The sequence below is a fragment of the Saccostrea echinata genome, unplaced genomic scaffold (genome assembly GCF_033153115.1).
Source record: "Saccostrea echinata isolate AGI-Se365-2 ecotype Australia unplaced genomic scaffold, CSIRO_AGI_Sech_v1 ptg000015l, whole genome shotgun sequence".
Taxonomy (NCBI): Eukaryota; Metazoa; Mollusca; class Bivalvia; order Ostreida; family Ostreidae; genus Saccostrea; species Saccostrea echinata.
The window spans coordinates 12,932,827-12,948,979 of NW_026889764.1; the positions used below are offsets into that span (position 1 = coordinate 12,932,827).

General features: G+C 31.2%; 1 protein-coding gene and 1 long non-coding RNA gene across 2 annotated transcripts in view; both read left to right on the plus strand.

The window, feature by feature from the left end:
* Positions 1-3,364, plus strand: part of LOC133187880 (uncharacterized) — a 28,672-nt gene extending 25,308 nt beyond the window's left edge. The window contains exons 6-8 of the mRNA XM_061323271.1: positions 1,883-2,048; positions 2,248-2,311; positions 2,695-3,364. Of these exons, the coding sequence (XP_061179255.1) occupies positions 1,883-2,048; positions 2,248-2,311; positions 2,695-3,033 (569 nt within the window). The 3' untranslated portion in view covers positions 3,034-3,364. The remainder of the gene's footprint in view (positions 1-1,882; positions 2,049-2,247; positions 2,312-2,694) is intronic.
* A 9,896-nt stretch (positions 3,365-13,260) lies between these two features.
* LOC133187881 (uncharacterized) lies at positions 13,261-14,651 on the plus strand. The gene is made up of 3 exons (XR_009721271.1): positions 13,261-13,397; positions 14,423-14,491; positions 14,573-14,651. It is a non-coding gene; the product is annotated as an uncharacterized LOC133187881 (long non-coding RNA).
* The last annotated feature ends 1,502 nt before the right edge of the window (positions 14,652-16,153 follow it).

Below are 16,153 nucleotides of genomic sequence, written 5' to 3' on the forward strand. Positions count from 1 at the left end.
TCCTTAACTGTCTTTCTACTGGTGAGACATTGCAAGTTGATACCCCTTAGAAGATTGCTTATAACATTAGAATATGGCATGACCTTGACTCAAGGTCACTTCTTCCTGTTCGCAGCTCCAACGGAAGACCTACTCGTTGCTTTGCAACGAGTTCTGCTCTAGTTTATGGGTCTTTTTGTTTCTTTAATAATATATTTACGTAGCCCTGTTAACATGCTTAAATTTATAACTGATAAGACATTTTATGATTTTGATATTTAATGTCACTTGTTTTTATCTACATGTTGTCAATCCGAGTTTAATTCCTCCAATAGGTGGAAACGTTATGATAACAAATAATCTTATACGAAAGATTAACACATAAACATGCATTTCCCATAAACGTAATCTTGCAAATAATCTACTATTTATGTTATTTCGACATTATATACAGTCGTATGATTCTCCGACATAACTCCAATTCCCGCGGATCTTGCATTGTTCTTAAATACAACTAAGATCGCTTAGCACAATAAACTTCCAGTGCAGGTCTAATTGCGGGAAAGAGGGCGGATCGTACGTCATTTCTCTAGCAACATAATACGATTTAAACAGCAGTCAGCCGGTCATCTGCAGCATTTTGCTCAATGCTTCAACTGACGATGACTGAAAAAGTTATTAGGAATATGGAAACCCAAAGCAAATGGGTAATTAATTAATTTATTTATTGATCCCAATGAATTTATGAATATTGGGAACGAACTGATGCCTGTTTATTAAAATTTATTTAATTTAAATAGTTTATCACTATACAGAAAATATTTTGGGTATTCCCACGCTTGGAAAAAACGTTATATGGGATATTAAAATCCAATTCTTATTGATTTGTTGGAAATATTTACTTTTATAATTTATAACCGCTCAATAATTTATAACCGCTCAATAATCCATCCTTGACAAAAGGTTATTTGGTAGTATATTTCTATCTGATATACAGACTTGGGAGACCCACAAGTTGCAATCACCAAATTCATAGTAAAAAGTGTTAAACGTAACAGACATATGAAGACAACAAAAATTCATAATGTTCGAAGTCCATTGAAACAATATAAATTGTGAGCAGAGTAAACATGACCCTCTCAAAACAGAGGTGGGATCAGGTGCCATAGATGAGTAAGCATCTCCTGTATAACAGTTTGGGACACATCATTTGTGATGAAAGTACGCATGCAATTCTTTAAGAGATACGTTTTAAAATAAAACAGGAAAATAGTAGTTGTAACATTCATGAAAATAGAACTGGGAAATAAAAGCAGATAAGCTGAATGCATTTCTTTGAATTTTATCATTAGACTGATATTCTATGTTAGTAATTTATATATTTGTGTCAAAGCATCAGGAATAATCCTGACAACCCTCACACAGAGTCAAAATGATCACAATAAAACAACATATTTAGAAATTTTGTTGCAAAAGCCCGGAAAATGATCAAAATCGACTGAACTACAAAGAGCTCGTCTGTACAAGACTTCTAGCCACGGATCACAAAATTATTTTGATAACACCTAAATCAATAAATTGATTTAGAAGGTTTTTAGAGACACTCAAAAAAATTATTCAAATAAATGACCTATTGCCAACGAAAATACGTTATTTACCCATTTTCTTTTATCATTATTCTGATTTAGCAAAACTGAAAACATTTCTCTTTATGCTTTGTAAATGAGTATTAAACTGTGTAAAGAAAATCAATTTACAAACATGTATCTTTTCATAAACTTAAGGTAAATAAATGCTTGCTCAGAACTGGAAATGCTACTAGTTTTCATAGTGTAGTTATAAAAAAAATTAGGCCGATATATACAGGGAATTTCTTGAACGTGTGATTTATGTGAATTTTCAGGAACTGAGAACGTTGCTATTACAAAACAAGAAGATACCATTAACCATTCGCCTGCTATGATTGTTGCTGTGGTAGAGGGCTTCCTTCTTGGTATTATCAGTGTTCTGTTGGCAGCTTCCATTAGATCTAGAAAAACAGAACTTACAGTTTGCCGTCAAATAGCATAGTAAGTTTTTTGTTTAAACTTCGAACACAAGCGAATTGCTTTTTCGGTGACACTTAGTTGTGTATTTTTAAAGTCTTTTCATAAATATATATTCGGAATGAAAGTAATATATTTTTTGGTAAATTTCTTGATTTCTTCTTCAAAACTTTTAATTTGTGGTGATTTATTGTCGTCTCATGATTTTTTTTACCTGATACAGCATTGGGAGATGTTGCTCTAACTCATCACTGACGTCTGGCAGCCATTCAGATCAAAGACAAAATGTAAGCATGTACGCAGCTACTGTATGTAAATAATTATATCCTTACATAGGAAAGATGTCTTGTTTAATATTCACATGTTTTACCTGATAATATACAGGTATCAAGGTTATAAAAACTAAAATTGAGAGTTTATCTTTACAAAATCAGTATAATCACTTATTCGTCAGCTATCTGATAAAAAAATATGTATTTTCATATATAGACTGTAGTCGGAATACTCAACTTTTTATTTGAAATTATTGATATCGTTTACTTGACTGTACAAATAAAAGCAAATCAAATTGAAAAGAAAAATCTCTTCACATTAAAAAAAATAATTTTGCATAGTGATGCAGTTAATTCGTACAAAATCCATATCTCCTTTAAGAATTTGGAAATTGTAGGTACCTCCAACTTCATCTGAAACAACGACAAAATCTGTTTATGAAGACATTCCAGACAAAAATATATACAATCATTTGCACGAGAAACCGAAATCTTCGGCACCACCAGGTCGTTATTCAACCATGAAAGACTTTCATAACGCTATTCAGACAGAGAAAAACTTTAAGCCTGGTGCTAATAAAGATGATAAAAATCAAGAGAACACATTTCTGATAGCATTACAATCATCAGAAAATGTTGATGGAAAAACGAACCTACATGAGATGCAATCAACAGGTGCATATTTTATTCTTGAAAAGAAATGTCCGGAGGAAAAAAATATACCAAATAGAAATTAAATCATTCTTAAAATCCATGTAAAATTCATGTAAATACATTTAAATCTATAAGAAAGAAATGTTAATACCTCCATTGTAAAAGAAAACATTGCTTTATCAAATGATTAATACGTTCGAATTTATATTCTTGGAAAGTTAAGACTTCAGAGAATATGTACATGAAACCCCCTTTTAAGCAATAAAAAATCTTTATGTAGAGTTACATATACATCTAGCAAGCAATGATAATGAATGTTCTTAATGGGTTTTCCTTCAACTCATTGATTGATACAGTAAATAAAAAAAAAAAGAGAGAGCAACTGTGTATCGTATGAACTTGGTACAACGAAGTGCACCGTAGTTTAGTTTGTATTACCAATTTCATCTATTTATTTATTTATTTATTTACTTATTTATTTATCTATTTATTTTTTAAGGGGGAGGGGGGGCATGAGTACTGAAGGAATTGTTAAGAGTTAAGGGAAGAGAGAAGCATAAATGTTGTTCAGTGGATCATACATTTGATCGGTTAATGTAAATCATGTAGCATATCTAATGGTTATTAAACTCAAATAATTATCAGATTTATATATTAAGTATATATTGATGCAAAAATAATGAACAATCACTGAAAGAAAAAATAACAAATGTGAACACTGAACCTTAATCGCTAAACATAATTTTGTGCTTTGTCATAAATTAGTTCATTTTTGCAATAATTGCCGTTTCAGAATGTTCTAATCTGAATCACTAAATAAATAAAACTTACCCATCGATTGGGTTTAATGATAAATCTTCCTGAAATGTCACATATATTTATATTAAAAGAAGACCAATACATTTGTTTGACATCTTAATATTTTGAATTGCGAATATTCGTACAATTGAAAAAGAAAATTTTAAAAAAAAAAGTGATTTTATATTATCTTCATGAAATATGAAGATAACGAACAGTATTCAGTCTCGAAAATCCAATGAAAGGAAACCAAAGTTAGAGCAGAGCAAACACGGACCTCAAAATGTAGAGGTGGGATAAGGTGCAATGGAGTTGTGAGCATCCCCTGCCCACCAGTCACATCCATCGTGTGCTCTTTGTCGAAAAAAACGGGAAAATTCCGTAGACATAACAGTGTATAATTAATGGCCAGACAATAAGTATGGAAAACGTCAATCAGTATTTGACCCAATGATAGGTTCTATGTGCTAAAAAGGTCATTGTATCGACCCAAAAACTTATGAAATGATGACTTTAAACGAGACTGTTTAAATTCTTGTTTCATCAACTTGTTTCAATAACTTACCTCGTTTAAAAATTGTTCATACGTAGAGCATGCTCCTGCGTATCGAATCAACTGAGAGATATACACCCCATATGCAGGTGATAAGAGTAAATTGCTGCATAAGTAAGGGAAGTTGACGATTGAAAAGTTAAAGTCATCATGTTTATCATAAAGCTTTGTCGTTAGATTACCATTAACGTCTTTTTCTAATAAAATATCTAGATATGAAACATACGAGTCAGACCTTGTAGTATCTTTTATTTCAAGCTCACTGGGATATGTCGTGTCGACATATGAATAGAAATAATTATTGTTAATTGATAATTCATCGTCGATATATCTAAATGTCGAGTTGAAGGCCACAGGAAGATATTTCTTTGTTTTTCATGTTTAAGATTTTGAATAAATTTTGCTTCATGTGAATACAAAAATAGGCCTGATAACAACGGGGCGCAATCGGTACCCATGGGAATTCCAACAGATTGCTTGAAAACCTGGTCTCCAAAAACCACATAGATATTGTCAATCAGAAACTCAAGCATCTTTTTAATATCAACTTCAGAGTACTTGTGCGTACAATCAGAATATTTTAACAAAATATTTGCAAATGACCAATGACAAGGTAAGTAGATTTACAACTTCAATTTTTATTGAAAAAGCAGCTGTCAATGATTACAAAAATGACATGTAAAATGACTACAATGATATTGATACAATGCTGAGATCAATATTCCGAAATAAATATGAAACAAGTGAAGAAAGCGAACGGTAATCAATATTTGAAAAATCATATAAAGTAATCCATTCATTTTTTGGTTGCTTGTTTAACGTCTTTTCGAGAATTTTCAATCAAATTGAGACACCACATCTTGCCGATGGAGGGCTGCAATTTTAGATCTGTACTCGGCACTTACGGACTTCGATCAGGATCTTTATTTTGAGAGGAATCTTTTTTTTTCGTGCCAGCACCTACTGTGAGACGGGACCTTGGTTTATATGTTCTCTTCCGAAGGGTCGGCCTCCACATCAAACAGTGGATTCGATCCTGCGACGTAAGGATCAACTCCTTACAGCTCGACTATAGAGCAAATGCGCACACCACTGCGCCATGCATGCAGGTGACAACCTGTATTTTAAACAGGAAAAACACGGAACAGGTGCCTAGAAGGAGAAAGCATCCCCTGTCGACCTGTCACATCCGCCGTGAGAGCTAAGTATTGATCAGACGGAATAATCCGTAGTCATAATTATGTAAAACAATGGCTTCATCATTTGTTGAAAACATGTAAGTCAAAATGCGACCAAATGATAGGTGGTATTTGCAAACAAGGTCATTATAATGACAATACAATTCGAAATGCTGATTTTAAAGGAGGTTATTGAAATCCTTGTAACATCAACTTATTTATCAGTAGCCTGCCTCGGATCAAAAAGTGATCGTACCCAGAGCATACGTTTGGGTATCAAATACGTTTAGAGATATTAATATCATATGCAAGTTATATTGGAATATTACTATATGAATAATGAAAGTTGACAGAGGAAAAGCTGAAGTCATTTCGTTTGTCATACAATTTAGTCATTGGTGTGCCATTGTCGTTTGAAGTCAGAAAAAATCATCCAAATAGGAATCAGTTGTGGCAGACTCTGAAGTTTCTTTTATTTTGAGTTCACCAGAATTTATTAAATATTATGTTCAGTATAGATAAATGAATAAAATAATTGATTTGAACATAATATATTGTAGATACTGCAATAGAATTATCTAGACATGGTATGTCTACAAAATATTCAAGGAATGTTACCACGAATAACCACAAATTAGCTAAACATCACTTCAAGAGACTGTGACAATTGTTGAACATACAAATTGTAAAATCAGTAAAGGCGAACGATTCACAATAACTTCGTTTATTATAGGGTTTGCAAATCTCATTACAGGTTTACTAATACTAATTATTGTACATATTTTGAAAAATACGTGTATTTCATTGTTTTGTACGACAGATGACTCTTCACCTGATATTACCATAGATATTGCTGATGACACATACGCAGAGATTTATGATGTTGCAAACTGTGTAACTATCCGCAAGCATTTTAGTACTGATGTCTCTGGCATGGCATTTGGGGCCATGATCGATCCACCGCAAGTATTTGATGCTGTCAAAGATAATTGTGAGGGGTACATTAATAGTAAAGTATTGAATAAAAACAAAAGTTTTGCTTTTGTGTACAACAAGGAAGATGAAAGAATGGATATTGATAGAAGAAACAATCGATGACTCTGATAACAGGTGATATCCTGGAACAGGAAACTTTTAATTGGAACTAAAGTGTAGAATATCATTATCAAAATTATATTCAAACGAACTTAACCATATGTGTCTCCATATAAATTCATCCTTAAAGAATTATTAATTGTCATCTATGTTAGCCATAAATAGAAAAAAAAATAATTCCCCTAAAATATCAATGATGGTAAAAGTGGAACTAAGTGAAAACAAATGATACAATAAGGAAAAAATTAGTATGTTTCCACTGTCATTCATCCACATTTTTATTCAAATTTAAGGGAGCCGACTGGCTTTATTGTGTGAAAACTACTATAAAGAAACTCTTTAATTTTATACCATATGTAACTTACATTGACTTCAGTGTACCTGCCAGGTTTAGTGAAAATCTACCGTCTGGTTATTTTTGAGGGACCATCTCAAAATACAGGTACATTTACTATAAGATTCAATAGGAAAATACCATCTTTCGCCCTTCGGAGGAAATTATACAAATGCTACTATAGGCTTTTGCTCAAATTATATCATTTTATGAGTAATACTATGTTGTACATTTTATGCAAGAAACACAAAATTCTACCGTCTGGTTTCCAGAGGCGGCATCTCAAAATATCAAAATTCATGATATTTTCCTGTTTTTATCGTGTACTACAAAGCATGACAGATACCACAGATTTACATAAAAAAATCATAAAAACGATTGCGAGATTCTCAATTTCCTATGTTTAAAATTTCAAGAGCATCCATTTTATACTTTTCATTTTATGTCATAATTAATGACCCTCTTAATGAATTTCGGTTATTCAAAACGTTAAAAACACACCATTACGACGTCTATCTACCCATCATTTGAGAAGTCTTTTTCAAAATCAGTTATTTAAAAACGTGTTACGTTCCGATAAGTTTACCTGTGAAATTCGGATTAACCGTTGTTGACAAGTTCCGAATAAACGGACCCTGAACCCGATGTGTATAAACTACTAAAATATTTGTCAATGAACAGTGAACGAAAGAATTGAACAATGATTTATTATTTGAACTTTATCAATTTGATTTATGTATTGTAATTACAAAGCGTTATATTGTATATGTTCTACATAGGTACAACGTTATTAAGTAATTTTAGTGGTCAAAACCCGCTAACTTACAAATTAGATATTGATTGTGACGTTATTGGTATCTGACGTTTATACGTCATCATAACAACTTTTGTCTATAAAAGACAGCTGTTTTGTGTTTAGAAGTCAGTCTGCATTGGGTTGCGACTCCGTATACTTCGGGTGTAAGACAGTGGTATGTACAAACAGTACCAAGTCTATGTATACGAAATCATTAGTGAAGAGTCATTCAGAGTAGAAACGTCCTGGATTGACCATTGGTGCGTCATCTTTGTATTAACCAAATAACGTTGTACCAACCAAGTTTATCATTGTGCTTATAATTGAACCATTTGATCGTCTTAATAAATATCATAAACTTTACAACGTGTTATTCGTCACGGTTCTAGTGCAGATATTATAGTGAACTAAAAATTGGTCATTTCGCCAATTATTCAGTGGACCAAAAATTGGTCATTATTCCGATTGTATATAAACTTTGTGGATAACCATTTCAACCTTGACCAGTTACCAGTAACCAACAGCGGCCCACGATTAACTGATTAAGTAATAACCTTATACCCTCGGTTTCGTTACAAACGTTATTAGAATTTTTAACCTGAGATTTCTTAAATTTGTTAACTTTGATAAATTATGTAAAAATATTTACTTTAAAAGGGTAAATACGCTTTATTTATCATGCTGCGCGAAGTATTGCGCAATGAAAACCCCGATCGGTCCCCTTAAGTCAACAAAATAACATATTTCAGTGTGAGAGAAGACTTAAGTGGAATTACAGTAAGACTGACTTGAATTCAAGACATCACTTTATTCGCACATTTACCCCCCCCCCCCCCTTCCTCCCCTCATATGGATAAACTGAAAACCATTGAGAAACGAATTGATTCTTTCAAAATGTATCATTCATGGAAAATACCCTAGATTTCCATAATAATAAAGTGATTTTAATTTCGTTTTCATATAGAAAACATAATTATGAAAATAATCAAAATTGTATTGGTTCGTGGAAAAGTAATTTCGTGGGTAACATGTATATACAGATGATTTAATGAATAACTATGGTGACAAAATAATTGTCCGTGGAGATATAAATTCATCGGTAAGGGTAACCTACGAAATCCTAGAATCTTTGTCTCCCACGAACAAATATGATGAGTCGACAGTAATTTACTTCTCTGTAGCTAAATCATCATATTGGTCTAAACAAATTCGATAGTTATAATAATGCTATTCTACAGTTGTATTTGAATATTTTTAAAGTCTTTTCATACATATATCTTCATTTGAAAGTTATATATATATTTATGTTTTTAGGAAAGATGACTTGTTTAATATTCACATTTGTCACCTGATTATATAAAGGTATCAAGGGTATGAAAACTAAGATTGATTGAGAGTTTGTCTTTACTTATCAGTATAATCACTTATTCTTCGGCTATCTGATAGAAAAACATGTATTTTTCTATATACTCGGTAGTCAGATTATTCAACTTTCATTTGAAATTATTGATATCATTTACTTGACTGTGCAAATAAAAGCAAATCAACTTGAAACGAACAATCTCTTCACATTCAATATTTTTTTTTTGGGGGGGGGGGGAGGGAGGGGGGTGGGGTGGGTTATAAGTGTTTTCACACTGAAGAAATTGATGATAAGAGTTAAGTGAAGAGAGAAGCAATTAATACTGTTCACTGGATCATACATTTGATCGTTAATGTAAATCATGCACCATATTAAATGGTAATTAAACTCAAATAATCATATTTATATATTAAGTATATTTATTGATGCAATAATAATGAACTATCACTGAAAGAAAAAAAATACAAATGTGAAAATTGAACTTTAATCGCTAACTATAATTTTGTGCTTTGTCACTCATAAATCTATTTATTTATTTATTTATTTGCAATAATTGCCGTTTTAGAAAGTTCTAACTTGAAACACTAAATAAATTAAACTTTCCCATCGATTGGGTTTAATGAAATCTTCCTAAAAATGTCACTGTCACACATATTTAAATTAAAAGAAGACCAATTCATTTGTTTGACATCTTTATATTTTTTAATTGCAAATATTCGTACAATTGATATGTATCTTTCAGTAAATCAGCTAGTCTACGTCATCGAACTATTTTTATCAGCTCTACTAAATTGTTTTAATAATGAAACACAAATTAAAGGCAAAGGAATGAAATTGGTGTTTAATTCAGAGAAAATATTTAATGCATTTTCTTAATGAAATGAATGTATGCTAACATTTTTAAAAGTCCAAACAAATAGGCATTGTATTGTTTTCAAGAGATTGTCTCACAAAAACAAAGCAAATTAAACAAAAAAAAAAAACAAACAAACAATAAGTGATTTTATATTTGCTACATTAAATATGAAGATAACGAACAGTATTCAAGCTCGAAAGTCCAATGAAACGATACAAATTTGGAGCAGAGCAAACACGAACCTCAGAATTTAGAGGTGGGAGCTGATGCCCTGGAGGTGTGAGCATCCCCTGACGACCGGTGACATCCGCCGTGTGCTCCTTGTCATGATCGAAAAAAAAACTCAGAAAAATCCTTAGACATAACAGTGTATAAGTAATGGCCAAGCAATCAGTATGGAAAATGTCAGTCAGCATTTGACTCAATGATAGGTTGTATGTACTGACAAGGTCATTGAATAGAAAATAAAACTTGCGAAATGATGACTTTAAACGAGACTTTTGATATTCTTGTTTCATCAACTTGTTTGACAATAATTTGCCTCGATTTAGAATTTGATCATACGTAGAGCATGCTCCTGCATATCGCATCAACTGAGAGACATAAACCCCATATGCAGGTGATAAGGGTATATTGCTACGTAAGTAAGGTAAGTTGACGATTTAAAAATTGAAGTCATCATGTTTAGCAAAAATCTTTGTTGTTAGATTACCATCAAAATCTTTTTAAAGTAAGACATCTACTGTTGTGTCAGACCCTATGTAATCTTCATTTCAAGCTCACTGGGATATACCAAGTCGACATATCAATGTAATTAATCATTGTTAATAGATAATACGTCGTCGATATCTCGAAATGTAGAGTTGAAGACCACAGCAAGTGTTTTCTTCTTCTTTAATCTTTTTATGTTTTGTTAGCTTTGTTAAAGTTCATTTTCGCCATAAATTTATTGCTCTATCAGCAAGTTTGCAGTGGAGAAACGTAAGTATTAAACTATTGCATAGAATTTAAATAAATTTTATTGGGATGATATACGGTAACGGAATGTATACAGAATGTATATTAGATGCGAAAATGTAACTCTTCAAAATAGTAATTGAAATGTGGAATGAGAAACAGAACAATGAAGAAAAATACACTTCCAGAATCAAAAGTCTCCTTAGGATTTTTTTAATGGGGATGTAAACCACATATAATTGAGAAGGCATACTTAAAAACGATTAAGGAAGGATGTTTTTTTTCCTTTTTTTTTTTTTTTTTTTTTTTTTTTTTTTTTTTTAGAAAATAGGAGGAAATTAGATGAGGGAATTTATTTTCCGATAAAAACTGGGTTTTTTATTCTCGAGATAATGTATATTTAAAAAATTAGAGTGAAGATCTGAGAGGCAGTATATACTGTACATTATATAGCATAATACATGCATATAATACATGTACAGTGAAACCTGTCTAATCCGACATGCACTGGGAGACGAATTTTGTGTCGAAAAGAGAGGGTGTCGGATTGCACATGGAAGAAAGCATGGAAAAAAAAACAAAATGGGAACAAAAGTTAACGTCGGAGTTCATAGTGTGACGGATTGCACAGGTGTCGGATTAGACAGTTTTCACTATATATCATTAGGAAAATGGTATATGATATAATATTTTTCTAGGAATAAACAGTCTGTAATTCATTGTTATCGGTTATAGGGTGTGACCGGTCGGCAGGGGATCCTCACTCCTCCATGGCACCTGATCCCACCTCTGATATTTTGGAGATCCGTGTTTGCTCTGCACCTATTTTGTAATGTTAAATGGGCTTTTGAGCTTGAATACTGTTCGTTATCTCCATATATTTCATTTTACATTATGTTATGTTTCTATATCAGCAAGCAATAACAAACTTTCAGATGACCTATCTTCTGACCTTTAAATCATGTGCCGATCATTGATTACAATAGCTGTATTAATATAGCGCATAATATAAAACACCATAGATCATATGATAAGCCTGCAAGTTTTTAAACCTGATTAGATACATGTATGTTGTCCTTGTTTATTACGTCATTGTTAAAACCTAAAGTGGAGAATGCCTTCTCCATAAAATTCACAATGAAAAGTTTTCTTAGCTTTCCTTACTGGGTTCTTGCTTTGTTGGTTGTATATGTAAGATTGCTTTTTAAATAATTAATTTTTGTTTGATTGAAATTCTTGTATTTTAGAGATTGTATCCGAAAAGCAACAGATCTCTATCTTAGCTTAATTCATAATTCAACTTGTTTATTCAGTGACTCAGGTAAATTAGATATAAAATAATAAATATTATTGACATACATATTATAGAAATAGTGCATGTTTTTTAGGGTAACAGTTAAAATTGACACCCCAAGGTAAACCATTGTCAACCGACGCATCATGGTTTACCTTGGGTTGTCAATTTCAACTGCTACCCTAAAAAACTAGCACTATTTTTATTTTATTATACTGAATGTTTTATTGATTAAGTATGTCAGCAAAATAAAAAAAAATCGGAGATCGTAGTTAAGTTCACGTTTAGAAAGCTTTCAAACTCCCTGCTTCTTTTTTTCTCAATTAGAAAGCTTTGAAAAAGATTTACCGATCTCTTTATTGTTTGTTTGATACTCTGAGAGTCCTTTATCATCTAAAGTTTCGTTATTTCTGCACTCGCAAGTATTTTTCGTCTGTCGTTTGTTGTTTTTAATCAAGCTACATTTGATGCAAGCTTTGGTTGACGTCAAGCTAATTCAGCTTCACTGACGTTTTGAGAATTCTACGACGAACCGTACGCGCATAATTTACACGCATCTGACATTATCGTTGTGGTACCCGTTGTCAAGTGTGTTGTTAATACATAGAATAACATTACGAATTGCTAAATGCGTCTAAACCAAACAGATTTTTGTACTTAACATGAAAGTATAATAATAAATTATTATTCTCATATTGTGATTATATCGAAATAATTTAGCTTTGGTTGTAATACGTCATTAGATTGGATAAAAAATATTAGTTAAATCGTAGTTGAAGTCATTATTGAACGGAAATTGTTTTCTTTCTTTTTTTTTACATTACATGATAGAAAATCATATATTTAAGAATAAATTTAATAGCTACCAATTCATTCCTTAAATAGTAATGGACAAAAAGTCAAAGATTGAAGAGGTTTTTTTGCTTCTGTTTTTGTTTGCTTGTATTTTGTTTTTGTTTTGTTTTGTTTTTTTTTTTTTTTTTTTTTTTTTTTTTTTTATGCTAATGATTTCCGTTTGGTTACTGTGAATGATTCCATAAATAATTTCAGGAAGTGTTCTCTAGAATGTTGTGATAGACTCTGAAACAGAGGATAGCTATGTGCGTGTACAAATTAAATACACCGCTGATATTATTCTAAACTGGAACATAAGAAATATTCAGAATGCTTTTACTCAGTTAAAGATCTAAACATTGATTGCACCGTGGATCAAAATAGATTACGTATATGCATTTCTTGTGTCATTTCTTTAGTGTAACAGTGCAATTTCATGTACTATATGTATGAGAAATAAATCATCAATAGTTGAAAGAGCAACATAATTTTTAGTGTAGAGTATATACACTTCCATATTTCTAATATTCTGGGCACTTGTATAAATTTATGATGTCAGAAAAAAAAACTTTTGCTATCAACATTCATTTGCTTCTCTGTCGGATGCAAGCAAAAACTGAAGTAAGTCTTTTCGTTTTGCATCAAAACATAAATAAAATATAAATTGAATGCATCTGCGACTTTCAAATATTATATTTTATGAGATGGACGTACATTTTGATAACCATAAATTTTTTTAATCGTGTTTTATAATGTAATGTTTTTTTAAATCTAATTTTGAATTTATCGGAAGGGAAGATGTATTACTAGAATAACAATGACGTAATTATCGTGGCTTATTTCTGCCTCATTTCTGATAGTGATTTTTTTTTAATATAATTTAGTTTTTTTTGTTACGCGTCATTTGATTGGATAAAAAATAGTTTATTTCGTATAACCATTGTTGCCTACGGCACAATGACTTACGTAAAAAATGTATCAATCAGCTTGACGTTACTTTTAAAATATTTTAATCAAAAATGAAAAAATGGTCAATAACAATTTATTCCCAAATACTTTGAAAAATGCAATTAATTACACTCAATTACAATTACTTTTTTTCGAATACTGCATGCCTGTTTCAATTTAGCAAAATTTACAAAGCTTATATATAATATATAAGATTATATTATTAATTTTGTCATCATTATTATTATATATTAGCTTTTCTCAATTTTGAAAGACTATTTTTAGGGAATGAACTTTTACGATTCTAGAACTACTCACCATGTGAAAAAAAATATATTATAAATACAATTTGAATTTACAATGTTATGAATCTTTAGGCAATCTTCAGTTATAAGATCTTTTCCTTAAAAGAATATTCATCAATTCGTCAAGAACTGAATCTCTTTATCATATGCATCAATATCAGGATCGCTGACAAGTTGTATCATACGAAGTTGTCTTTATAGACAAACCATCGCGAAACAGGCCTGTCTACGTATGTATTGAAACACAAATTTATTTTAGATGTCAAATGAGCCATCCAGAAAAAAAGTTTTTAAATAAAAAAAGGGGATAGATTTTCATTTTTCAGGAATCCAGAATGGTACTAACAAAAGCCTTACGATTTACATTCATCATCAGATGATTACAATGGTAGTAGGTTAGTTTCTTATCAAATAATTAATGCGGAAAGCTACTTAATGTTTCTTAAATCAGACATAAATAAGAGATGTTTTCTTTCGTGGCATTTAGAATTTTCCTTTACAAGCTCTTTTTTTTTTTTTAATTGACATAAGTTTTATAAATCAAAGAATTGATTCGGTAAGCTAATTAATCTCAAATCAGACATAAGTAATTGATGCTTTCTTTTGTGGCTTTTAGAATTTCCATTTACAGGGTGTTTTTTTTTTTAAACATAAAATTATGTATATTTTCAAAATATGATCAGAAACTCATAATTTTGTATCTAAATGCATAGACAACTCAGTCTTACGGGCGACAGATGTATATATTTTTAAATAAATCACAACGCTTCAATCTTTTCCTAGACTTTTAGCTTTTGCAATCAAATAGGGAAAGTTGGAAAATGTTTTTCAATGTTCTTGATGTTTAGCAATTATGTTGATGACGGTTCCTATTTTTATTCAAAATTTGGTTGATGAATTAAAGACGGAATTTCATGAAACTTCTCTTAAGGCTTAAAAGTAAACTAATAATTTTTCAAAGTTTGTAATTGAACTCGACAGTATGAACTCGCCTGTATGTTAAAAAAAACTTTCATGTCGTTAAAAAGATGTGTTTTGAGGCTAAACGACTTTTCATAAAATTTTATGTCTATATAATAGTGGTCTGTAATTTTAATTAAACCCACACTTTTGTGAACTGGCATGAGGTGTTCTTCAGGAATTTGTTTAATAATTTTAATATCATGTTATAGGGATTAGATTACATTATACATTACTGAAGAAACTATATTGTTATGATATTTTTCTAGTCTTTTTTTACACGAATTATTTGTAAATTTTTATACTAGTTGTATTTTTCTGATTAAATGAAATTATTCATTTCTATATTGGGTGACTTGTTCTGTCTGCTTCATTAAAAACAAACGAGCTCAATCTCAACGTTCCTCAATTACCAATAAAGCATAAATAAGAACGTTTTTAAAAATGAAAATTGGAGATAACGAATAGTTATCAAGCTTAAAAGTCCATTGAAACAACAGGAATTTAGAGCAGAACAAACACAGACGTCTAAAAAATTCAGAGGTGAGATTAAGTGCCACGGAGGAGTAAGCATCCCCTGCTGACCGATCACACCCGCTGTGTGCTCATTGTCATGATCAGGAAAACGGAAAAATCCGTAGACAATTCAGTGTTTAAACAATGGCTAACCAATTAGTATGAAACACGTCAGTCAGCATTAGACTTAATGATAGATTGTATTTGCTGACTAGGTCATTGTATCGACCATAGAAATTGAAAATGTTGAATTTAAACGAGACTGTTGATATTCTTGTTTCATCAACTTGTTTGTCATTAGCTTGCCTCGATTTAGAAATTGTTTAGAGCATGCTCTTGCGTAACAAAGCAAATAAGAGATATAAACCCATATGAAGGTTATTATGGTATATTGCTACCTATAAATAAGGGACGGT